At 46.0% G+C, this 24,059-nt stretch overlaps 1 protein-coding gene across 1 annotated transcript in view; it reads left to right on the plus strand.

Moving 5' to 3' along the window:
• The first annotated feature begins 1,992 nt into the window (after positions 1-1,992).
• The window catches only part of SLC6A5 (solute carrier family 6 member 5), a 29,321-nt gene continuing 7,254 nt past the window's right edge, over positions 1,993-24,059 (plus strand). Inside the window, exons 1-13 of the mRNA XM_063397553.1 lie at positions 1,993-4,142; positions 4,302-4,307; positions 5,582-5,716; positions 7,166-7,297; positions 7,608-7,781; positions 8,362-8,503; positions 8,923-9,055; positions 10,765-10,899; positions 11,435-11,538; positions 14,019-14,143; positions 15,202-15,314; positions 16,193-16,324; positions 18,158-18,257. Of these exons, the coding sequence (XP_063253623.1) occupies positions 3,665-4,142; positions 4,302-4,307; positions 5,582-5,716; positions 7,166-7,297; positions 7,608-7,781; positions 8,362-8,503; positions 8,923-9,055; positions 10,765-10,899; positions 11,435-11,538; positions 14,019-14,143; positions 15,202-15,314; positions 16,193-16,324; positions 18,158-18,257 (1,909 nt within the window). The 5' untranslated portion in view covers positions 1,993-3,664. The remainder of the gene's footprint in view (positions 4,143-4,301; positions 4,308-5,581; positions 5,717-7,165; positions 7,298-7,607; positions 7,782-8,361; positions 8,504-8,922; positions 9,056-10,764; positions 10,900-11,434; positions 11,539-14,018; positions 14,144-15,201; positions 15,315-16,192; positions 16,325-18,157; positions 18,258-24,059) is intronic.

Here is a 24,059-nt window from a genome sequence, read left to right on the forward strand (position 1 = left end):
TTCCAGGGGTGAAACTTCGATTTCACGTTTCGCTGCTGATGGAGAAAGCAAAACTACAGCATGGAAAAGAACGTCAGCAGCGAGGTTTTCAATTTTTGGAAAAACAAAATAAGGCAACCCAACGACTCTAGAAAATATTTAGGGGTCTTCCCGACCAGAATATCCCTTGGGCTGCTGCCTCGTGGCTTTCAATTCCTCGCCTTTAGAGGCGTTAAGGTAAACTGGAGGTCAGCACGGCTAAGCTGAGGAGCAGATCGCTCTGCGGAGGGAGGATGCCTGGAGGAGGAAAGGCTGCAGAACGCCGCCAGCTCCTGAAAAACACTTGCAGCTCCTGCAGAACACCACCAGCTTCTCCCCATCACCACTAAAGCCCCTCGACTCCTAAAGAGACCCGCGGAGAGCACACGGAGTCACTGAACGGCTTGGTTTGGAAGGGATCCCAAATTTCATCCAGCCCCACTCCCCCGTGCCACGGGCGCCTCCCAGGAGGGCCGGCTGCTGCTCCGCACGGCAGAACGGAGGCAGAAAAGTGACTTTAAGGATGGGAAAGTGCCACAATCTACAGACAGAGCGTGTGCGTGAGGGTAAAAATCCCCGTAGGTGCATACAGGAATTCTACACCAATGGTACAGGCAACCCCCGTGCTCCAAGGCAACATCCCAAGTTAACACAGCCAGCTCTGCTGGGAGCCACGAGCATCTCTCAATGTGACACTGACCGAGCCTGTGGGCCAAACCAGATTTTCCCCGCTGTGCTTTGCCGGCCCCAGCCCCTCGGCTGCCGTGGGGCTCTCGGTGGCCGTGGCCGGGGAGTTCGGGTGCCCGAGGGAGCCCTGCCGGGCTGGCCGCTCCTGGTGCCCCCCGCGCCTCTGCAGCACTGCCCGAGCCCCGGGGGATTTCTGATTCGCCTCGTCCGCCCGAACAAGCGCTCGTAACCCGCAGGAGAAAGGCGTGAGGTGCCGGGTCCAGCCCCCTCCTCCCTTCCCCAGCACGCCCCGCTCTGCTGACGCTAAATGTGAAAGCCTCTCCGGAGGAGCTGACACCAGCACGGTGCGGATGGGCAGCGGCGCTGACGCTGGAACCACTGGGAAGGTTGCGTAGGGAGCATCCCGCTTCGTCAATGTGCTTTTTTTGGAATTTTTTTTTCCTTTGGTCAGAGTGAACAAAATTATCCTGTGTTCCACAAATCTCTGAGAAAGCCCCTCCAGCAGCAAATCGCACCTAGTAGAGGTGATTAGGTGTGAAATATTTCATTGCAAAAACGATTCTCAGTTAACACCTGATTTTTAGTGACGAATAATCCCCCCCATAATCAAACATAAATGCTTTGGTGGGTGAGGGAAGAACGCCAGCAACTTCAGGGTTGTTGCCGTCATCTTTGCTCCCGCTGAACTGCTCTTCAGACAGCTTTGATGAGAGAGAAATTTGCTTTATTGTGTGTATCGTTTAAATTTAATTGGACTTTTCCCCCATGAGGCACAGTAAAAAATAGACGATGCAGTGCAATTTCGTGCAACGAGAGCAAGAAAGACACCACTTAAACGTATTTGTGCACTCTATACATAGTGAACTTGTCAATGCGTGTATGGGTGTGTGGTTAGACACTAAACTGATATTTTAAATTACTTTATTATTTATCATTATGTATTAGTTGTATTAGTTGTATTAGTTGTATTAGTTTATTTTAAAATTATTTTAAAATTATTTTAAAATTATTTTAATATTATTTTAATATTATTTTAAATTTTATTTTATTATTTTTAAATATATATTTTATTATTTTCAATTTATTTTTATTATTTTATTGGTTTAATTAGTTTTATTATTTTATTTTCAACTTATTTTATTATTTTTTATTATTTTTAATTTTTTTCCTATTATTTTTTCTTATTGTTTTAATATTTATTTATTTATTTATTAAAATTTTCAAATATATTTGATTTTTATACCCATGTATATGGATCTATAAATTGACAACGTACATAAACGAGCTGTTGTAACGCCTGCTCTGCGATCTGCAGAAATGCAGATTTTCCAAAGGCAGCTGGACTCTGCTGAGGGGGAGGAGGGAGAGGAGCAGCAGCGGCAGGTCTGTCCCCATCTCTCTCCCTCCCTGGGTGCAGCAGTCCGTGTTCCTCGCGTGTCCCCCCGGTGAAAGCTGTGCCGTGCTGGGGCTCTCTCTCCTTCTCGGTGACCGTCCCCCACATGAGTCACAGGAGCTGAGTGACAGCAGCGGCCGCGCCGGCTCCTCCGCGGCCCTTTAAAGCCTCAAAGCAGGGGCTAATGATTTATCCGACTCGTACTATCACGAAAATGTCACGCCAAGGGCACCTTGCTATGCACTGACGCAAAGCCAGTCTTTCCCAGGGAGGTATAGAAAGCTTTGCCCGGAGCCGGGCCAAGCCTACTCTGCTCGGAGCGCTCCTTTCCCCTCGGCCGGCTCCCTCTGCGCCTGTCTCGGACATGGTGAGTGCCGGATCTCCTCTCTGAGGGCCGAGGAGGGATGGGGGAGAGGAGCGGGAGCTGTTCCCGGTGCTGCCGGGCGGGGCGGGGATGCTGCGGGACGGGCACAGCGCTGGGACCCCCAAAACGCGCTCCTTTAGCCCCTGCACACTTCATCCCTGCTGCCGGCAGAGCGGGGCTGCGGTGGAGGGAAAACTTGGAGCGGAAAGGGTGGCCAGGAGCTCTGTGAGAGGCTCTGAGAAAAAGAAAGGGTGTTTGCAAAGCTAGCATTGGACTGGCGGAAATTTTATACATTGCCTAATGTATAAAATGAAGATACATTTTAAACTGCGGTTTTAAACTGGAGGTGAGTGCGGGAGTGTAGCCAGTAATCTATTTAATGATTAGGGGAAGCGTAAATAAAATCTTTAGCGTTTTGTGAGTCGAAAACATGAAACAAGGCTAGGGGAAAGCTGCTGTTAGTGGCATTAATCCCACTGTGGCGGTGTGGTTAAGTTTTGGGGGTTTTTTTGCATTTCACTCTCTTGCTGACAGGCTTTGAAGCGTAGCAGCCAGCTCAGAAATGCTCACCAGCACTATTTCACTTGTTTTTTAACATCCCCGGTGGCTACAGGGCAGCTTGTCTCTCGCTCCTATATATTTAAAAAAAAAAAAAAAAAAAAAAAAAAAAAAAAAAAAAAAAAAAAAAAAAAAAAAAAAAAAAAAAAAAAGGAGTCGATGTGCATTGTTGAATGACAGAAAGGAAATGGGGCGTAAAATTAAAGAATCTTTCTACACTGGTGATAGGGAAGTGAGCATCCTACAGCCGTGATGTGAAACCTAACGAGGTCTGGCGGCGCAGTGCCGTAGAAACACTTCTTTAAACTTGAATTACGGGTTTGCAGATGCTGGCGGGTTTTGTTTGAGGTTTGTTGTTCGAGGTTTTTTTTGGGGTGGGGTATTTTTGTGTTCCATACTCTTTTTTCCCCCCAGAGTATTAACGCTGAATGAGAGGGCAAGCAGGCGAGCCTTAGCTCCTGGAAATTCTGCAACATTCCCGTATCCCGATTATCTGGCGCATGCGTTCCCCTCACGAGGACGAAAATTCGTACAACCTCCGCAGTGCCAACCTTTTTTTTTTTTTTTTTTTTTTTTCCCTCCTTCTTCTCCTTTTGGTAAAATATGTGACGTTCTCATTTTAGGATTACGCCAGTCAAAGGGATATGAGCAAGCAGCCTGGGAACAATCCCGAAGCGGTGGCTCCCGCAGCCAAGGACGGTGCGGGAGCTGCGAGAACCAGTCCCGAAAATGAACCGCAGAATCCCCCTGGGCCAGCCCCGGCCAGGCTGCCCCGCTCGCTCTCGGACGACAGCAAAACCCTTCCCTCGGGAGAGGCGAGGCCGAACGACGTGGAGAGGACCAAAGTGGGGGTCTGCAAGCTGAGCAGCGGCCCGGTGCAAGCCAGCTCCAGGGAATCCGAGGAGAACCTTCCCTGCAAGGCCGGCGCAGGGATGGGCGGGCAGGGCGCGATCCCTCCGTGCAAGATCGCCGCCTTGCAGAGCACGGACGGGGCGGCCGCGCTCAGCCTCGGCAAGGGCCCGCTGGAGCACAACAACGCCTGGGTGAGCCTGGGCCAGAGCACCGTGGTGCTGGGCACCGACGGCAACACCTCGGTCCTGCCTGGCACCGGCGAGCGGGTGAGTCGGCCCCGGGCAGCTTCGCCCTCAGCCCGCGGGAGGTCTCGGTCGCCGGGCACGGATTTGGGGTGGAAGTGCTGGAATCGGGCGCAGAGGAGCCGGGGATGGGGCTGTGCCGCAGGGAGGAGGGAGGGAAGAAGGGTACAGGGGGTTTTAGGTAGAGCTGGCGGTGGAACAGCGGTACAAAGGAGCACCCCGTGTGATTGCAGTGGGTTCCTGAGCCGTGCCCGGAGGTGCAGCGCGGCTCTGACCCGCCCTGCCGCATCCTTACACACCGCAGCGTGAGCTCTGCTCCGTCCCCAGCCCCAGCCCCAGAGCCTGCCTCGCTCTCCCCCTCCTCAGGCTTCTCCTCCTGCCCAAACCCCCGGGCTCTGCGTGCCTAGGACCCTGTGACCAAAAACAGGGAGAATAAACCAGCCCGATGCCATCAGAGGGCCCCGGCAGGGGATGCTGCCCGTGGTGCCAGGCCGGGAAGGTGCCTCTCCCTGTCCCCCCTGCCGCTCCCTGTCCCCCTGTCACTCCCTGTCCCCCTGCCCGCCCGCACTCACCCGGGAGCGGGCTGGTGACGCCGGGGGCTGCTCCTGCTGGAAAAGCCATTTTCACCTCTCCTGGATGTGCTGGGAAGCGGCTGTCGGTGCTGACCCTCCAGAGGCCACCGAGGAATCCCACCCCCAGGGAAGGAGTCGGTGCACCCACCGCATGGAGAGCCCTGTGGAGGGCCGTGCTTTAACCCCCTTTTTCGTGTAGTTATTATTATTATTATTATTATTATTATTGTTATTGTTATTGTTATTGTTATCATTGATATTATTATTACTGATAAAGGAGAGGCCTGGCAGCGGCTGCAGGGGAGGAGGACCGGGAGGGTCTCGCTGTTCTCAGGGTCTCCCTCTGGTGCAGCCGGCAGCACAGCCGTGCTTGTTTGCTAAAGTGGCTGGTTTCCCATCTCTCTCTATTCTCCCCCTGCTCACCTTCCTTTTTCCCCCCCCCTCATTTTTCCTTCCTCCTTTTTCCTTTCTCCTTTCCCTCCCCCCTTTCTCCTTTCCCTCCCCCCTTTCTCCTTTCCCTCCCCCCTTTCTCATTTCCCTCCCCCCTTTCTCATTTCCCCCCCCTTTCTCCTTTTTTCCCCCCTTTCTCCTTTTTTCCCCCCTTTCTCCTTTTTTCCCCCCTTTCTCCTTTTTCCCCCCCTTTCTCCTTTTTCCTCCCCTTTCTCCTTTCCCCCCCTTTCTCCTTTTTCCCCCCCTTTCTCCTTTTTCCCCCCTTTCCCCTTTTTTCCCCCCTTTCCCCTTTTTTCCCCCCTTTCCCCTTTTTTCCCCCCTTTCCCCTTTTTTCCCCCCTTTCCCCCTTTTTCCCCCCTTTCCCCTTTTTTCCCCCTCCCTTCTCCTTTTTCCCCCTCTTTTCCCCTTTCCCCCCCCTTTCCCCTTTTTCCCCTTTTTTAGGAAGACGATGTGGGGGATGAAAACAAAGCCCGCGGGAACTGGTCCAGCAAGCTGGATTTCATCCTCTCCATGGTGGGTTATGCAGTGGGGCTGGGCAATGTCTGGAGGTTCCCGTACCTGGCCTTTAAGAATGGGGGAGGTATGCTGGCTTTTTCCTCTCTCTCTCTACCTGCAGTACCGTACGGGGCTCAGCTCAGCCGCTCCCTGCCTTTGGGCAGGGGGAAACTCGAGGGGAGCGGGGTCGGCGGCTCCCCATGGCCGGGCAGGCTGGGCCGAGGTGCGGGGGCATCTTCAGACATCTCACACGTGGAGAAACATCTGCCTGGGGCTTGGGTTGGGTTTGTTTGTTTGCCTTAGTTTTGGGTTTGGGGTGGGTGTTTGTTGTTTTTTGTTTTGTGGGGTTTTGGTTGTTTGTTGGTGGTTTTTTTTTTAAGGTTTTTTTGTTGTTGTTTTTTGGGGGGGTTTTTTTGGGTTTTTTGGTGGGACTTTTTTGGCTTTTTTTTTTTTTTTTGGGTTTTTTCGTTTTTGCTGGTCTCGTTTGGTGGGTTTTTGTTTTTGGTTTTTGTGGGGTTTTTTGTGGGTTTTGTTGTTGTTGTTGGGTTTTTTTGGTGGTTTTTGTTTGTGTGGGGTTATTTTTTGGTGGGGGGGTTTGGGTTTTTTTGGGTTTTGTGGGTTTTTTTTTTTTTGTTGTTGTTGTTGTTTTGGTTTTGGGGTGGGTTTTTTGGGATTTTTTTGGTTGGGTGGCCAACCAATGGTTTGGTTTTTGATGGCCACCTCCGAAAGCAGGAAAGCCCTGCCGAGATCTCCCTACAAGGCAGAGCTTTCCTTCAAACCACCTGCGACCGCAACCCGTGGGATGGGGAAAGAGGAGGGATTTTGGAGAGGGAATAGTGACTAGAGGATGTTTGATCCCGAGCCGGGGCGCTCCCTTATTCCGTGAGGCTTGGGGGAATTGTTTTAAACCCCTCCGTGATGCGACTGAAAAAGAATCCTTTGAAATAGAGTCAGTGTCGATCGGCTGAGGAGAGGAGAAGTTGCAGGAGGGGCTGTGCCTTTGATAGTTTACAAGGGGAAGAAGAAGAAGTTTATTTGCAGGTGGTTTTTTACCAGAGGTTCTTAGGTGCATATTACTGGATTTAAACCCCTTCCGTCCTCGAAAGGGCTCTCAGCAGAGGATAGTGATGCTGTGATAATCGAAAATAGTTCTGTTGAGCCCCTAAGAGCAGCTTTCTGAGGGAAGAGGCGATTTTAAAGAACTGTTTTTTAAAGTGTGATCTTTTTTCTCTTTTCTTTTTTTTTTTTTTTTTTTTTTTTCGTTTTACACGTAAAAAAAGTCTAAGTGGGAAGCGTTAAATACTCGTTTAGCAATAACGAGGATTTGCTGTCCGTAGAAAACGCTGGAAATGTAAAACGCTGACACCCACCCTCCCCTCCCCAGCCCTTCCTCCGGCCCGGTGGAGGGTGGCGGCACCGGGGATCGATAACAAACCGAAAAATTAATTAATAGAACAATGTCTTGACTGAGTTGTCCCCGGTACCACGGGGTGATTCAGGTTGCTCTCTCTTCTCTCCCCCCCTGCTCCCCAAGGTGCGTTTCTCATCCCCTATCTGATGATGCTGGCTCTAGCCGGGATCCCCATTTTCTTCCTGGAAGTCTCCCTGGGCCAGTTCGCCAGTCAGGGCCCCGTGTCGGTGTGGAAAGCCATCCCCGCCCTGCAAGGTGAGCGCAGCCCGCGCCTTTTGGGGAGCACGGTCCCGTCCCTTGCATGGCTCCGCCGCATGTCCTGGGCTCTGCGCGGCCCCGGGCTCTGCGCGGCCCCGGGCTCTGCGCACACCCTGCCCCCATCCCTGTCCCCATCCCCATCCCTGTGCCACAGGATGCTTTGCAGCACCGGGGTTAATGATTAAAATTAATGATTAAATCAAAACAATTTAATTTCGCCGGCCTGAATTTTAAAATTTTTTTAAATTATTTTTTAATATTTTATTTTATTTTATTTTTTCCTCTCCCCCCCTGTGCGTGCCCGCAGGCTGCGGCATCGCCATGCTGATCATCTCGGTGCTGATCGCCATCTATTACAACATCATCCTGTGCTACACCCTCTTCTACCTGTTCGCCTCCTTCGTGCCCGTGCTGCCCTGGGCGTCCTGCAGCAACCCCTGGAACACGCCCGACTGCAAGGACAAGAATAAACTCCTGCTGGGTGAGTCGGGCCCTGCTCGTCCCCTCCTTTTATCCCATTATTTTTGGGTTTGGTACCTCCTGTGACCGCGGCGCCGTTCCAGAGCTTTCTGCAGCTCAGCTGCGCCCCTGGGAGATGCCGGAGGAGACGGCCACGGGCATTTCCCTCTGCCTTTATTTAAATCTTTCCTCACCAAGGATAAATTAGATCTACTAATTTAAATGCTAAGAAAAATGCCAATCTTTTTTCCTTTTTTTTTTTTTTTTCTTTTTTTCTTTTTTTCTTTTTTTTTTTTTTTTCTTTTTCACCGAGGAAATCCCTGTGTAGGCAACCGAATATTACAGCTGGCAGCCTGGGGTGTCTGCTAAAAGCGAATTATTCGTTGTTAGAGGACCTTCTCTTTAACGAAAAAAACCAAAACCCGTTTCTGCAAACGGCCCCAAACACACAATGACGTGAAAACGGGAAAAGTAAACCAAATTAACGACCTTGTGGAAAAGCTGTCGGCAGCTGAGCAAAAGTTCAAGCAATTAGGTGTGGTCTAATTGCACAAAAAATCTCTACATTTATTTTTCTGTTCCCCCACCTCGTTTCTTCCTAGATTCCTGCATTATTGGTGACCACCCCAAAATCCAAATCAAGAACTCCACCTTCTGTATGAGTGCCTACCCCAACCTAACCATGGTGAACTTCACCAGGGAAGGAAACAAAACGTTTGTCAGTGGCAGTGAAGAATACTTCAAGTAAGACCTTTGTTCAGAGAAATAATGTTGATTTTTCTGTAAAATCTGCTGGAACAGGCAACAAATCACGGCTTGGAAAATCAGAAACACAGCAGTCAATGGCAGCAAATGATGCTCGATTTTTGTAGTCAGGAATGATGAGAGCTGAATTCAAACACTGGATTATTTGTGTTCTGTTCCTGTGGTGCTTAGCACAGTTGGGGTGTTGGTCCATGCCTGGCAGTTTTATCTACTGCTGCAATGCAGAGAAATAAAATTATACATGGTGAGAACCACTGGAACCATCTAGAGAAACTGCTGAGGACACTGAAGCAAAACAGAAAAGGAATTTGCCCTGAATTGCTGCTGTAATTAATTTTTTTTCCAATTTTTAATTTTTTTTTCTTTTTTTTTTTCTTTTTTTTTTTTCTTACTCTTAGGTACTTTGTGTTGAAGATTTCAGCAGGGATTGAATATCCCGGTGAGATTCGATGGCCCTTGGCACTGTCTCTTTTCCTGGCTTGGGTGATTGTTTATGCCTCCCTTGCTAAAGGAATCAAGTCATCAGGAAAAGTAAGAACACTGTTGGTGATTGCAGGGTGCTGGTTTTCAGGGACTCACACTCTCCTTTAAGGGATGAATTACTGAAAATACTTTCAGTAAATGACTGGGTATTAATTAAAATGCCTTTTTCCTGTTTGTGTTTTCTTTTCTAGCCAAAACAGAAACATTTTTTGTTTGACATTTCTTTCTCTAATCTACAATAAATTTAAAATGAGCTCTCAGACTGCACTCAGCAGTGGGATGGCACAGATGGTACTTCCCTGCCTTCCCTATTTTCTGTGGTGTTCATAAAAATTCTGCAGTCATCTCACGTTTCACTGGAATCTGGGAAATCTTGATATAAATTAGGATGTTAATTATTTTAAAATCAGAACTGAACTTTTAAAAAGCTCAGTGTATGTTTGAGTGAGCAACAGAACCAGGTGTTTCCTGGGGTAAAGGCAGTGGAAATGAAGACATGAATTTTCTAGAGCTGTTCACAGAATTCCAGTTCCAAGCCATCCCTTTGCTTCTAGAAGCTGACTTCATCTGTTGGTAATTAACAAAAAAATCCAAGGACTCAGAGTGCCAGGAGAAAACTGAGATTTTTTTTTCCCCTTTACCTTAGTGGGATGGGAAAAAATATTTCATGAAGGGCAAGAGACTGGATAATAATGTGGGTTTGGATGTGGGAATGGATATTTCTCTAAATGACTCATTCTTAGTGGCCAAGAAAAATACTGACACTGATGTCAGAGAGAAAAATCTTGACTCCTTGGTATTAGAGGTAGAAATCCTGTGTTTATGTAGAGATCAGTTCAGTATCTTGACTGTACAGAATTTCCTCAGGGCAGCTTGTTGAAACACCTCTTGAAACAACAAGGAAAGTTTGAGAAGCAGTTTCAGAAGTCCATCCTGCTCCAGGGGAAGGTGTCCCTGCCCATGGCAGGGGCTGGAATCAGATGATCTTTCAGGTCCAACCCATTCTATGATACAATTCCACAATGTGTTATGATTGTGTTTTGTTTAGGATCCAGATGTTAACATGAAAAATATTTGGAATGATTTTGTGTCGAATGTAAAAGCTTAACTGGCCACAATCCAACCATTTTATTTGACCACAGAGAGAGCTGTGTCCTAGATAATTATTAAACTATTAATCACAGGGACACTGTTGTGTATTTAGACATGATGATTTGGTCTGTCTAGATCATTTCAGACTTCTCTTTTTTTTGAATTTGGACCATAACTATCAGTGTGGTGATATGTAATTATTAAGAGGCACAAACAGTAATAACAATTCTTTAGGCTTCTTTCTTTTTAAAGTTAAATACAGGAAAATACATAAGAAAATTACAGAAATGTAAGTAAGTGTTACTGAATGTCACTTCTCATCTCATTCCCACTGAACTGTGATAGTTCACTCTGGGCAGTGATCAGAAGGGGTGTTTTGAATTTCTATTGTTCCTCTCCAGATGGAAAGAGGAACCCTCTTCCCCTCTCTGTCTAGAATTCCAGCTCTTACCTCTGTTGTTATTGATGCTATTCCTGTTTCCAGCAGCAAGAAGAGCTGTAAAACTTTAGATTTCCAGAGCAATAACCCTGTTGTTTTCTTAGTTTATCCCCTGGCTGTTGGCTCTGAGTAATTGCCTTCTCCAGGCAGCAGTGCCACTTGGATTTCCCCTCCTCTCCTCTTTTCCCAAGCAGCCCTCTCAGTGACCTTTCCTCTCCCTGCCCAGGTTGTGTACTTCACAGCCACCTTCCCCTACGTGGTTCTCATCATCCTCCTCATCAGAGGAGTCACTCTCCCAGGAGCTGGAGATGGCATCTGGTACTTCATCACACCCAAGTGGGAGAAGCTGATCGATGCCATGGTGGGTTTGCTACTGCACCACATTCACTGGAGACAAGAAATCACACTTGGAGCTGCTGGGGGGGAAGAAACCACACTTAGAGGTGCTGGGGACAAGAAACCACACTTAGAGCTGCTGGGGGGAAGAAAGAAATCCCACAGATCCCTTGGGGTCTGCTGCATTTTCCATGTGTGTTGTCATCTGTGGAAACTTGCTCTTCATCCTACACGGGTGAAGTATTATTTAGGGTCACTGGCAGTAAAACATCAGTATCTGGTGCAGGTTTTCCCCTCTTGGTTTGCTTTTTTTTTTGTTTCTGAATGTATCTGAATTTTTGTTTCAACAGATGTATATTAAAGAAGATAGATTTTGTATTTGTGTCTTGCATGTACAGCAAGGTTTATATTGTCCTCTTAAATGGGCTCGACAAGAACAGTGCTCCTTATCAAATGGGGCTGCTGTGTTTCATGGCAGGAATTTGCTTTTAAATGTTCTCTTGACATCCATTGGTCTGACACTCTTTCCTGAAGCTGATGCTGTCTTCTTTCCTGCTTAGGTTTGGAAGGATGCTGCCACTCAGATTTTCTTCTCCTTATCTGCAGCGTGGGGAGGTCTCATTACCCTCTCTTCATACAACAAATTCCACAATAACTGCTACAGGTGGGTAAGAGTGAAATGCATGTGTTTTATTAAACAGGTTTGTCCAAAACCAGTTCTCCTTCATCTTACAGAAATCTGGTTTGTAAAAGAGCCCCATCTCTTGTCTTTTTTCCCCCCCTTTTGTCTTTTTTCCCCCCCTTTTGTCTTTTTTCCCCCCCTTTTGTCTTTTTTCCCCCCTTTTGTCCTTCCCCCCCTTTTGTCCTTTTTCCCCCCTTGTCCTTCCCCCCCCCTTTTGTCCTTTTCCCCCCCTTTTGTCCTTTTCCCCCCCCTTTTGTCCTTTCCCCCCCTTTTGTCCTTTCCCCCCCTTTTGTCCTTCCCCCCCCTTTTGTCCTTTTCCCCCTCCTTTTGTCCTTTTCCCCCCCTTGTCCTTTTTCCCCCCCTTTTTTTTACCCCTCTTGTATATATTTTCTCCTTTCCTCTCTTCTATTTCCTTTATTATTTTGTGTATGTGTGTGTGTTTTGTTTGCATTTAACCATATTTGGTTTTGTCTATTTTCTCCTCTCCCCAGGTTCTCATTTACTAGTCCCAAGATGGGCATTTAGGCTCATTAAATTCCTGCTGGCTGCCCATTTTCAGGATGAGGAGGCTGAGGCTGAAGGGCAGTCTGGGGTGTGCCAGGGGCTGTGAGCAGTGGAACAGAATCACCTGGCAGCTCTGCTGAAGGACAGCCCTTGAGCAGAGTGCAGCTTGCATTTATGTGTTTCTTACATCTCCTAAAGGCTCTTTCTTTTCTTTTATTACTGTGGTTTTACATGTACAAAGTTATTTAATGCCGTGAAATTTAAAACCACTCTTATCTGAAATCACTGAAAGCAGGTTTTCAAACCATTTTTGGTTAGAAAAATGGTTTCCAAACCATTTTTAGTAGTGCTCAAAAGGAATTTAATGAAACTGTCCCAGAATATGGATGAAAGCTAACACACAGTAACTCCCACCCAGCAATCCTTTGGGTCCTATTTTTGAAAAAACTATTCCTGAGCTTTCTTTTTTTTTTTAAGTTAATAATTAAAATCCAAATATCAGAGAGGAAAAAAGGAAGAAGCATCATGCTATCTTTCTGTATTAATTTAACAATGTTTTGTGGAGTTTGGAAGATGTTAATGGAAACTTTGAAGGGAATACATGCTAACGAAGTATAAAAATATTACAGTTCTAATAGCAAATGCATGCTTTACCTGTGCTAGGGAGGGATATGGGAGAAGTAGAAATAATTAGAGAAGCTTAGTTACTCCTAATATTTTTAATTTTAGAACACAGTCTTGAACTGAAATGAAGCATGACTATTTTCTTTTACAGTTTTTATACCCATTACATTTTAATACAGCAGTTGTACTTTCAGTTACACACTAATTTTAAACAGTCAAAAAATTATAATTGGAGTAAATTTAATTAAATTTACTCCATAATGAATACTTGAAATATTTCAACCTATCTAGGCTTTGGAAGAAGGTTAACACATGATGATCCCAAACAGCACATTGTCATTTTGTTTCTGTAGACCCAAAGAATTAATCATTCCTGTTGAGACATGCTCTGTTGGGAATTCTAGAAATCTGCCAGTTCAGTGAGGCTCTGTGACAGCTTCTGAAGTTGCACTTCATTCTGCTCCTGACAAAACAAAACAAACAAACAAAAAAACCAAACAAAAAAATTTAAAAAACCCCCACAGCAGTAGGAATAAGTAATTCTGGCCAACATAAAATCCCTAAACATTCCAAGTGAGCAACCTGTTTTTCTAAAGATGTAGTAGTTTATGGGAAATTTCTCTGGACGCTCATGTTGTTCCAAAACACTTCGTAAAAATGCAATAACTATGGATGGAGCTCCTGAGGGTTGGTTTGCTCTCAAGCCTTGGCATGTCCAGCCTGGTAAGACATTCAGCCATGGATATCTTGAGATTCCCTTGGCAATAACAACCATGAAAAGATGCACCAAGGAATCCTCCCCCTGCAAAGAGGAAGGTGCTTGGGCCAGCTCTGCAATGTACAGAGAATTTTGTGTATGAGCACAAGAAAGATGAGGCAAAAATCACCCAGCTTGGACATCAGTGGTTAGTCCACACCTAATGAGGAGAGCAGAAGTCCTCATGAGGCAGAGAGTTAAAAAATGTGTCATAAATCATGTCACCATGCCTGCCTCTCCTCTTCAGAGAGGCCAAGAGCAGATGTGCTTGCACAGCACACGTCATTATTAAGAGGTACAAACAGCAATTAAAATTATTTTGGCTCTTTTTTTGAGTTAAATACAGGAAGCACATGGTGATGGAGGAGCACAGGGGTGATGGAAGCCTGCAGCCCTGATTCCTGGTGGTGCTGTACAGACTTCTCTGCTCTCTGATCAGCACCAAATACACCTGATGGGTACAAAATTGTGCCTTCACCAGCATCCCCACAGGCTGTGTGTGCTCAGGAGAAGCCCCTGAAATACGTGGAGCCCTTCCTGGTGTGCATGCCAACAGTCTCTGGTGTTTTCTTTGCAGGGACACCTTGATAGTCACGTGCACCAACAGTGCCACCAGCATCTTCGCAGGCTTTGTCATCTTCTCCGTCATCGGCTTCATGGCAAACGAGCTCAAAGTGAACATCGAGGCCGTGGCAGACCAAGGTAGGGCTCTCTGGGGTGTCCTTGCCTGGGCAGGCACCCCGTGGCACTTCCAGCCCTGTCACCAGTGCTGGCAGGGGTGTTGGAGGTGGAAGAGATGGCTTCAAACCGGTGTGCACATTCCTGTACAGGAGAAGGTGCCCTGCGAAGCCAAGATTTTAGTTCAGGCCTCCCGATCACTTGTGTGGTAAGAGAAGGAAGGAAAGAGGTGTGTGTAAATACAACAGTAGTTCTACATCCAAAAAAGTCATTTTTTGCAGCAAATCTTAAAGGCAGCAGCGCTTACTGAGTCATGTACAGAGCAGGAAGCATCTCCAGAGCCCTTCAATGGGCATCCCTTCGAGGATAAACGGGGAAGAAGTGCCACCTGCTGTCCTGCTGCCACCTTTGCTCCCAGGCACATCTGAGCGCTCACAAAAACACCTTTTCTTTGTGCTGAATAGAAATTAAAGCCTAATGTAAAAAATACAAACCAAAAAGATTGGGAAATTCCTGATCTAGGTTTTAAGACTCCTGAAATTTCCAGATTTTGGTTTTAAGATGGCTGAAAATTCCTGATTTTGGTTTTAAGATTCCTGAAAATCCCTGGCTCAAGGCTCCTTATTTCTCTGCATTGTTTCAGGTTTTCTTGTGGGTTTTTTAGATTCACCGTAGTTCTTATCTTCTGTCTGGTATCAGGTCTGGGCATGTTTTATATTCTCCCCACATTTAACAGCGTGGCAATGAGTTGAAGACAATTTGCATTTCCACTCATGTTGTGGCACTGAGGTGTGGATGTGTGCCATGGGTGTTTGCTAATTGGCAGGAAGTGGCAGGAATTTCATCACAGAGCAGGACACAAACATGGCTGCAGTGTGCAATTTTTGCTGGTTTTTAAAAAATTTGGGTCAATTTGTTGGTACACTGGTCAAATACTCATCTTGGAAAGTTGGAGTAAATATGTGATTTGAAATTTACAGTGTAAATAGAAGCTAATCAGGTCAGGCTAAACTCTGTAATGCTTAAGCCTTTCTGTAAATAAGAAAGATGGAATCTGATAACTGTTATTTATTTATTTCTAGGTCCTGGGATTGCTTTTGTGGTTTACCCAGAAGCCTTAACCAGGCTGCCCCTCTCTCCCTTCTGGGCTATAATTTTCTTCTTGATGCTTCTAACTCTTGGATTAGACACGATGGTAAGAACTGCTTTTGCGTCCTGTTCTTTTCCTTTTGATTTTCCTGTTTGTTTGTTTGGAGGACCATGCAAATGATTGCCATTTCCCATGAGGGCAGAGATGATGAAAATAGAGGGATGAAGCAAGGCCATCAGTGCTGAAATCATTTTGGCAGAGTGGGGAGACAGTGCTGAGGGCACTCCTGGCTCTGAGCTATTGCAGCTGTGTTCATTCCTCAGGAGTGGAACAGCCTGGCCCTGCCAGCTCTGGGGGTGCTAAAGAGTGACTGGGCTGGGTGGGGTCAGCTGGGGTCTGCTGGCCCTGCTGTGAGGAGGGGGGGACAGGAGGGAGGCAAGGGACAGAGAGGGGGAGACCTTGTCCAGGGGACAGCCAGGGTGAGGTGGCCGTGCTGGGGACAGGAAGGGTCAGAGCTTGTCCAGGGGACAGCCAGGGTGAGGTGGCCATGCTGGGGACAGGAAGGGTCAGAGCTTGTCCAGGGGACAGCCAGGGTGAGGTGGCCGTGCTGGGGACAGGAAGGGTCAGAGCTTGTCCAGGGGACAGCCAGGGTGAGGTGGCCGTGCTGGGGACAGGAAGGAGCCAGCTGGAACTGCAGAAGGAAGAGAGAAGAAGCAGAAAAAGAGCCAGAGCTGTGTGGAGCTGCCCATGGGAGGCTGCACAGAAAAGATCAGAGAGACTTTTAGATCACCAGGAGCTGATGCTTAAAGCCTTGTGAGATTTTCCCAAAGCTCTCTGAGTGTTGTGTCTGTCTCTGCCACCACAGAGTTTTGGTGCTGCCATCTGAGCATTTAACACCCAGCACTCACAATACTCTGTTACACTGTTTTATCCAGCTGGACCCCTCTGTGTGCACTGAAATGAGCCCTTTTTCTGTTTTCCAGTTTGCCACCATCGAGACCATCGTGACCTCTGTGTCAGACGAGTTCCCCAAGTACTTAAGGACACACAAAGCCCTCTTCACCCTCGGGTGCTGCGTGTCCTTCTTCATCATGGGATTTCCTATGATCACTCAGGTACTGACACTGCTCATGGACATCACTGCCTGCCCCCAGCCCCCCTCTAAGGCTGCCCTCCTCCTGCACAGGCTGCAAAAGCTTCAGCTGAATTCTGCCATGTGGGTGTGAAAGCCTTATTTCAATAATAATAATAATAATTTAATGGATGCTCCGACTGAGATATCCCTAAAAGACTTTGCTGTTCAAATCTTTTCTGAGAATCACGCCTTTAAAATTTTCTCTAGCCAGACATGTCCAAAATAGTAATAGAAATTAAATGTTCAACCCACAGTGACAGAGGGCAGGGTTAGATCAGATATTAGGAAGAAATCCTCCCCTGTGAGGGTGGTGAGGCCCTGGCAAAGAAGCTGTGGCTGCCCCTGGATCCCTGGAAGTGTCCAAGGCCAGGCTGGACAGGACTTGGAGCACTCTGGGATAGTGGAAGGTGTCCCTGCCCATGGCAGGGGGGTTGGAATGAAATAATCTTTAAGGTTTCTTCCAACCCAACACATTCTATGAATAAGGGAAAAAAACCCCACCCAACTCTGAATGTTATATAAATATGCACACCTGTTTTGAGTGCCTTTCCTCTGAGATTAGACACACACTGATGGTCTGGGCAAACTGTGGAGTTAATACTGAAATTCCCATCCACTACTGATAAATTTCAGTGTCTTCTTCACTAATACTTTCAGCATTATATATAATTTCAAGATGAGATACCCAAAATCTTCATATTTTATCCATCTTTTCCCCCTGCTTTTTCCTTTCTTTTCTTCCCCCTTGCCTCATCACCTCCTAGCCCAACTTTGCTGTTCTAAAGCCCAGGAGGGATTCAGCTTTTTATTCACTCGAATTATGCTGCTTAACTCCATCATGCAGACAGGATATTAAACCCTTTCCAAAAAGATGAACTGGGCTCATTATTATGGTAGTTCTGCTTCCAGTGGTGATTTTGTTTTTGACGTGCTTTTTTTTGACATATGTCTTTTTTGACAGTGGAGACAGTGCAGGTGGAAGGTCTGATCACAGTTCAGTCCTTAATCTCAAAGGAGTGAGTTCAAAGTCTCCCCAGGCTGTGTTAGCTAGCAGAATCAGGTGTACCCTCTGCTTTTTTCTTGTTGGATTTGGTGTTCATTCAGCCAGAAGGAAGAAGTGTTGGAACCCTGGAAGCTGAGAATTTTAGGTTTTCTGTGTTAACAGGCACTGACCCCCAAGCAAACACTGCATTGACCTGAGGCTGTGGAGAAGGCTCCAAAATTGAGTGACAGCACTGGGATTGTGGCTGTGGGCTTTGAATAGGAGTGTGTGATATGACAGGGTGAAAAAGTCTGAGTTTAAGGGTTTAGAATACAGTAATATATCTATAAAGCAAGATGGAGGTTTCAGGGCAGAGGCCAGTCCTTCTTTCTCACCTTCTCCTTCATGGGTCTGGGTGGTGTTTTGTAATTGGGTAGGAAAGTCGTCACTGCATGCCATGGGTGGTTGGGTATTGGGTTAGAAGTAAAAATATTCCAGGTATCATCTCACAGTTGGTTTATTTGTGCTTAAAAGGCTTTGGAAAGAGTTAGAGACACAGTCCTTCCTCATTTTGTTAGCTAGAACTCACAGCTGGTGAGACTGTACCATAGATAAGAATTAATAAACATCTGAGTCCAAACACAAAAATGGCATTTCCTGAGCATTTAATCCTGGCTTTAACACAGGAAAAGAAGATAAAAAACCCACAAAGAAGCTATAGTGCAGCATGAGCCCGTGTCCAGTCCATGTTTGGCTGCTTCCTTGGGTCCTGTTCCTCCCCAGTCTGCCTGCCTCAATGCCACCAGTAATCCTTTTTCTTTCTTCCCTCAGGGTGGAATGTACATGCTACAGCTCGTGGACACGTATGCAGCCTCTTACTCTCTGGTCATTATTGCCATCTTCGAGCTGGTTGGAGTTTCCTACATCTACGGTAAGAAAAAAATGTTGGGTTTGGGCAGCCTGTGTCCAAGCAATAATTAACAAATGATAAAGTGCAATTCTTAAGGAGAGGAGTGATTTTTTCTTTGTAGTAAAAAGCCTCAAAATTCTCATATTTTGGACAGGAGCATGATAGGACTTGAGGTTGTCTTTGAATACAGGAATTTCCACCAATAGCTCAAAGATATGGGTGTGAGAATAGACCAAACATTCGGGGACACATTTCCAGGGGTGCTTTTGTACTTCAGCAGTTGTAGGGACAGAGACCTCCTGAGGCAACAGAGATGTCTTTGTATTTGCAGTGGGTGGCACTGGGCGGGTGCCAGGCACCCACCAGAGCTGCTCTGCCACTGCCTCCTGCAACTGGGCAGGGGGAAGAAAATACAGCAAACATCCATGGGCTGAGATAGGGACAGGGACAGATGGGTCAGCCAATACCACGTGGGCAAAACAGAGCCAGTTTGGGGATATTAACTGCATTTGTCAATAAAAAAAAACAGAACAGGATAATGAGATAGAAAATAAATCTTGAGAACACCTCTCCCCCACCCCTCCCTGCCCAGCTCCATCTCCTCCCCACAGAAGGGCAGGGAGATGGGGAATGGGGATTCTGGCCTGCTCCTCACAGCTGCTGCTCAGGACAGGAGCATTCCCCTGCTGCAGGGTGGGCTTATTCCCACAGAGACAGTGCTGCATGAGCTGCTCTCGTGTGAGCCCAGCTCGTGAGCAGCAGCTCTCCATGAGTGTAACGTGGGCCACTCTTCCATGGGGTGTCCCCCAGGGTCACAGGTCCTGCCAGGACCCTGCTCCAGCATGGCTCCTCTCTCCATGGGCCTGCAGGTCCCTGCCAGGACCCTGCTCCAGCCTGGGCTTCCCACAGGGGTTCACAGGCTCCTTTGGGCCTCCCTGCTCTGCTGTGGCCCCTCCAGGGGCTGCAGGTGGATCTGTGCACCCCTGTGCCCTCCACGTGCTGCAGGGACCTGCAGCACCTCCTGCCCTCCTTTTGCCCTCAGCTGGGGCTCTGCAGGGCTGTTCCCCTCACAGATTCTCACCCTGCCCTTCTCTGGCTGCAATTACTTCTGCACAAACAACTCCTTTTTCTCCTTCTTGACTCTGTTACCAGAGGCATCACTCCCATCACTGGGTGCCTTGGCCTTGGCCAGCGCTGGGTCCTTCCTGGAGCCAGCTGGGATTGCCTCTGCCAGACACAGAGGAAGCTTCCAGAAGCTTCTCAGAGAAGCTGTGCTGATCCCAGTTGATGTGCATTAAGTTGTGAGGAAGATCCTCAGCCAGAGCAGGACAGCCCAATGACCACAAAGCTGCTGTAGCTCCAACAATTGCCACCAGCTGCTGATGTGCTCCCAAACCTGCCCAGTGTTTCCAGGAGACTGATTCTTGGGAATGTGAAATTCCCACATCCCAGGTGATTAATTGATGTCTGGGGTGTGAGGGTGTTCGTGCTGTTGCTGTGGACAGGAATGAATGACACAGCTTAATCAGCTGGGCATAAAAACCCCAAGTTGTTCTGCTCTATGAGCTTGTGCAGCCCCTGATTTTGGGGGCCTTTTCTCTGAATAATTCTATCTGCCTGTGTTGGGGAGTCCCCTCTGTAACAGAAGGGCTCTAAAATATGCCACAGGTTTCAAATCATGCAGAATTTAGCACTCTTGCTCAAGAAATAAATGTTAAAGACAGGACAGGGAGTCAGCCCTCCCTTGTTTTCTCTAATTTTGTGGAAACTCAGCAGTGTATTTTAACCTCCACTGACATCACACAGTGAGTGTGCCTTAGAGATGGGCTGCTAAGCCAGACATGACTTAGTGAGGAAATCTTACAGAATGTGATGGAAAAATTCAAAATACAGACAGAAAAGTTGACTTAGCCAGTCATGTTTTGGTTGATCAAAATTCTTGGCTATTTTTTGTGTCCCTGGAATGTAAGTAACTCAATTAGAGCTGGTTTAGAAGTGAAATGAAACCCAGCTTCTCTAAAATCAATACAATTTCATAGGAGGTGAGGAGTGGGGAGGCTTCAGAAGAGTTTAGGTCTTGCTGTGGATTTTTTTTGCCTTCCTTCTGCTCCTCACTTTGCTGACAGCTTGCCTGAACAAGGCTGTACTAGATGTTTCCACACCAGCATTGATGGCATCACCTGGTCTGTGCCAAAGATTGCCCTCCTTAAAGCCATTGCTAACAGTGGGAAAGAGAAAAATCCTGTGTTTAAATTATTTTTAGTATTTTAAAAACTGCTTAAATCTGTAAAATTCCTTTGCTCTGCATGATTTTCAATAAGCATGAAGGTAAATAGTGAACAGGAGCTGGCTCTGTTCCTCCTCTGAACGCTGTGTGGCAGAAGCACTGCAAACCAGCCTTTGTGGAATTACGTTTTATTAGGTTTGGAGGGAAAAACTGCTCTGGCCAGCCTCTGCTTTGCCCAGCAATCCCAGTATCCCTTAAAATATTAACATTTATGAATAGCATAAAACAATACAGAAATAACAATAGCTCTGCAAAGGAAGGACCTGAATAGAGGGGAAGGGGTTTTTAGTTAGATGTTACTTTAGTGTAATCAGAAATAACAATAGCTCTGCAAAGGAAGGTCCTGAATAGAGGTGAAGGGGTTTTTAGTTAGATGTTACTGTAGTGTAATCAGATGTGGAAAAAATCTGACAAATCACAAATCATTCTTTCTATGCCTTCTGTACAACTGGTTGTTCATCAACAGATGTTGGTGAAGCCTTATAATCTATTTCAAATATAATGATATTTCATCATAATAATTAAAAAATATTAATAATAATGCGATAATCTATTTCAAAGACTGTTCCCTGGAATTAACGTTTTGCTAGGCTAAGGAGCTTCCTTGCTATTAAATTAAAAAGGAAATACTTCCATTAAAATCATTGCCTGTTTGACTAATGTACCAGAGCTACTTTTACTGTGCTACAGCTACTTTTGTGAGGACTGCTGACAGAAATGCATCTTGTACATTTGTGATTTGTGTGTTGTACATACAAGCCAAGCTGCTGCTCGGGTTATATTCCTTCAAGCAGTGCTTAAAATTGGCATAATATATTTTCAAGGTCTGCCGACTGCTGTTTCACACTCCACTGACACCTTTCTCTGTGTACTTGTACTCTTCATGGCAAGCAGGCTGGCACAACAGTGGCAGGTGCTTTTATGAGGAGATAAATTTGTCTTTAGTTCTGGTTACATGTTCTGCTTGCTGAGCTTGCTGAGATTTCGAAATTAAAGAGAGACACACGTGGTTGTTCCCTTGGAATCACTGATTTTTCAGCAGAGTCTGTGCCCCATAATCCAATCAAATTCACTTTTTATTTACAATGCTGGTGTAGAGGTTTATTCTCCAGTTCTTTATTTATGATGAATGATTAGTAAAGAACAGCTTAGAGGTGGGGGTGTTAATTTAAACATCAGCATAATTCCCACTGTTGCATTTTGTAGCATGAAGCTAAAGACACAAATCCCTGTGTTTGAGTGAGACACTGCTGGAAACTGAGAGCACCTGATGGTAACTTTATTCATGCTCCTTCCAGATCTGTTTTTTTACTGTTTTCCAGAAGGTTTGTTGTCAGAGTGGGTGGAAACTGCTGCTGTGTATTTGTAGAAAACATCAGTAATTTTGTACATTTTATCTGGAGCGGAATAGTGAAGTAGTTGTCTGGCCAGGTTTGCAGTCTCCCTTTGAATGGATTTAATATCTTAGCACTTCAGAATGCATCATTCTACTTCAGAGAGGGAAAAATCAGATATGGAATATCATGTGTTGTTTATTTCCCAGAGTTACTTAGCAGGCTGATGGATCTGAGAGGGAGACCAGATTTACTAAGATCTGGGGAAAAAAAACCCAACAAACAAAACATCCTTTGCATTTTTTTGCTGTGGAACTTTCACTGGAAAGAGATAAATAAGGTGTAATCCTTCTACCTGTTGGCATTTTTTGATACCTTAATTGCTAATATTTGAGAGTGCCTTGAACTGTGAATATCTACTGACCATTCCAAAAGAGAACTTCTTTTTTTCTGTTTTTTAAATGGGAGTTTTGAACAAATCTGTGCAGGTTTACATGAAGCTAGCATGAATTTTGGAGGCAGGAACCCCTGGTAATGATCCAGTTAGGGATCCTTTCTTTGCAGCAGCAAGTGTTGCTGAGGTAGACACTATAAATGAGATTTAAACCTCGTGGAAATAGCCATCAGCCTGCACCCTGTGCTGCTGCAATCAGTTTAGGACAGCTCTGCTCCCAGCACAGCACAGGGGTGGCTGCTGTGGGAGCATTTCCCTCACACTCCCTGCAGGTAAATAAAACACAGGGGCAAATCTTGCAATTGCAGCCAAAATCTCCTTTCAGGTCCATCGCACGATGTCCTTGGAGGCTGCATTTTGTCCAGACATACAAACTTCTGTTACAAAATAGAGGAGGGCCCAATCAGTCAGAGTGGTGCTGAAGTACAGTGATTCCATGGGTCATAAAAATTACATGTATTTTACAGAGAAGATGCTTTCTGAAGGGGAACATTTGTGATAGTCAGTAAAAGAGAAAAAGAGGGAAATTACAGTTACAGGGAAAAAAAGTGACCCGAGTCACCTTGGCTCAGTTTTCTGAGCTTACATCCACTGCAGATTTTAATTTTTCCCCTTTTCCCTCAATACAGTCCTTGCAGAGCCATTCTCCCATTTAATTTCTCTATTTTTCTTCTCAGTTCCTTATCATGGCAGGGTTCCTCAGCTTTTTCCTCCCCTGCTGCCTGCCTGAGCTGGCCCTTAAGGGCTGCCCCACATCCCCAGGCTGCAGCAGAGGGCTCTGCATCATCACCCAGTGCTGGTTTTTACCTTCTTGACTCTTAGAACAACCAGTTGGATAGATTTATTTCATCTTGATATCAACAAAAAGACTCCCAAACTAGGTGGATCAAGCCTGGGGATTATCCCTTCTCAGCAGCTGGCTCTGTACAGTAAGAAATAAAGTAGTTTATTGCTTCTGTTACAAGTATTTCTGCCCTTACTCAGCACCTTTTCTCCAGTATTTAACCCTTCCCTCCATCGTGCAAGTTAGAAAAATGCTGCAGAATAATGCTTTGCAAAATTCAGACAGAGTTGGCCCAAGTTTTTAACATTTGTGTGACAGATGAGCTCAGACCTCTTTCTTCTTAGTATGATTAGGAAAGCTGGAATCAATTTTAGTTTGGATTGGTTTGGTTTTTTTATAACTTTTGGATGAATTACTAATAATGAAATTACTAATCTCTAATTTATCAGTAACCACCAGGGAATAGCAGCTGCTGACCAACACACCTTTTCCTTTGCCATGGCATGGCCAGGGAGGAGCTGCAGAGTGGCTGAAATGCCATTTTTCAACCTTGCATCTTTTATTAACTCAAGTCACTTCACAGATGCAATCAATACAATAATATGAAAAATGGACGTATCATTTGATCTTTTTGTTCAGGCAACATTGAATCTAATTTAAAATATTTACAGGTGCTCTCTAGGAATTTTTAATATCATTTATGCATCAGGTGGAAAAGAACAGGACACCATCAGTTTCAGTGCCAGGGGGTACAGCTGTAATCCAGTCCTGTAGCAGGCACAGAGAAGCTCAAATATTCCCTGTGCTGAAGCAGGAATACAGATATTAATAAGGCTGGTCTTCACAGAGAAATAAAACAAATAGACAAATAATTGCAGCTGCCTGGTATATATTATTAGTGCTTTAACACAAAACACACCAAACACCAAATCTCAATGTAAAAGCTGAATTGCTTTAATCCTTA

Source organism: Prinia subflava, chromosome 5 (assembly GCF_021018805.1).
Source record: "Prinia subflava isolate CZ2003 ecotype Zambia chromosome 5, Cam_Psub_1.2, whole genome shotgun sequence".
Classification (NCBI taxonomy): Eukaryota; Metazoa; Chordata; class Aves; order Passeriformes; family Cisticolidae; genus Prinia; species Prinia subflava.